Source organism: Rhododendron vialii, chromosome 10a (assembly GCF_030253575.1).
Source record: "Rhododendron vialii isolate Sample 1 chromosome 10a, ASM3025357v1".
In the NCBI taxonomy this organism is placed as follows: domain Eukaryota; kingdom Viridiplantae; phylum Streptophyta; class Magnoliopsida; order Ericales; family Ericaceae; genus Rhododendron; species Rhododendron vialii.
The window spans coordinates 31,963,031-31,964,850 of record NC_080566.1 but is presented as its reverse complement, the minus strand read 5'-3'; the positions used below and the strand labels follow the sequence as shown (position 1 = coordinate 31,964,850).

The 1,820-nt window shown below is 44.4% G+C and overlaps 1 protein-coding gene across 1 annotated transcript; it reads left to right on the top strand.

The window, feature by feature from the left end:
* Positions 1 to 991: 991 nt before the first annotated feature.
* LOC131303128 (uncharacterized) lies at positions 992 to 1,473 on the top strand. The gene is made up of 2 exons (XM_058329920.1): positions 992 to 1,342; positions 1,414 to 1,473. Exons 1-2 carry the CDS (start codon positions 992 to 994, stop codon positions 1,471 to 1,473), a joined length of 411 nt encoding a protein of 136 aa, XP_058185903.1.
* Positions 1,474 to 1,820: the final 347 nt, after the last annotated feature.

Here is a 1,820-nt window from a genome sequence, read left to right as displayed (position 1 = left end):
GGGGCATTGGACGGAACGTACGTGCCAGTTAATCCCCCGGCAGTTGACAGACCACGCTATAGGTCAAGGAAGGGTGAGATTGCCACAAACGTTTTAGGTGTATGTAGTCGAGACCTAAAGTTTGTCTTCGTCTTGTCTGGTTGGGAAGGGTCGGCCACTGACTCTAGGATCCTGGCGAATGCCATTTCAAGACCCGATGGTTTAAGAGTCCCCCGTGGCATGTGTCAATTCCTTAGTTCCCCTTCATTTCACTCTATTCCTAGTATGAACCCTTCCTTTAATGTCATAACTTCCATTTCGTACAGGACATTACTATCTTGTCGATGCAGGATACCAAAATTCCGAGGGTTTTCTAGCACCGTACCGCGGGCAACGATATCACATTAATATATGGAGGCAAGGTCACATGCCAACGACGAAAGAGGAGTACTTCAACATGAAGCACTCCACTGCTAGGAATGTGATTGAGAGAAGCTTTGGTGTGTTGAAGATGCGGTTTGCAATATTGAGGTCTCACTCATATTACCCTATTAGGACTCAAACACGTATCGTCACAGCATGTTGTCTTCTCCATAACCTCATCAAAAGAGAGATGCCCAACGATCCCATTGAGAACGAGTACACGGCATGGGAACGTGATCACATACACGATGTCGAGGGAGATGATCACATCACTACCATAGAGACTTCCAATCAATGGACCGGGGAGAGGGATGCGTTGGCTACAGCCATGTACAACCATTGGCTAGGAAATGGTGGGGGACAAGAGGTTTTTCCACCATGAGGAAGTTAATTTAGTGTATTTGTAATAAGTATTTGAAGAATTTTGATGATGTAAACATTCTAATTGCGGTTTCAATAACTTTGATGATGTAACCATTCTATTTGAAGAACATTGCAGTAAATTCATTGTAATTCAATTTCAGTTTGTAGTTTATAATAGACTTGTTAAATAATCCTTTATTGTTCATCTTAAAATCCATTTTCAGCAATGGATACCCAACAAGATGATGTGCCTACAACAAAAGTTGCAAAGACACGTAGGGTGTGGAGGAAATCCGAAGAGGATGCCCTCATAAAATGCATGGTTACGGAAATGTGTGACAAATGGAAGGCAGATAATGGGTTTAAACCCGGGTTCTTCACCCTCCTTGAGAAAGAGATGGAGAAGGTGATGCCGGAAAGCAAACTTAAGGCCTCCCCCCACATTGACTCCAAAGTCAAGTATTGGAGACAAACATATGCCAAATTAACCGACATTCTAAAACTTAGTGGCTTTGGGTGGGACCATGTCAACAAAAGGATTGACGTGGATAATGAGGTGTGGAAAATTTACGAACAGGTAACTTCCGATGCTTTAAATTGATATGTTAAGGCATTGGATCATGTACTAAACTTGTAATGTTCGTGTAGGCATACCCTAAGAAGGCAAAAGAGATTTGTGGGAAGCGTTTCCCTTACTTTGAAGATTGAGAATTCCTCTTCGGAAAGGATAGGGCAAACGGGGAAGGAGCGGAGGTTCCTTCAGAAATGGCACGACGGACACAAAATCAAGATGATGTCCTAAATGAATAAAGTGAGAAGAATGAGGATTGCTATTATCCATTCTTCGGTGAAGAATTTCATGGTAACCCCACAAGTGGTCTCACGGGGATGTCGAATGAAATTCCTTTGGGATCGACACCTCCACTCTCCACACCTCTGGCCTCCACATCTCCGGCCTCCACACCTCCGGTCTCCATGACTCCACACTCCGCATGTCGTGCGTCACTCCCGACGTCCAGTCCCCGGACCTCCACTCCTCTGGCAAACTCTGGAAC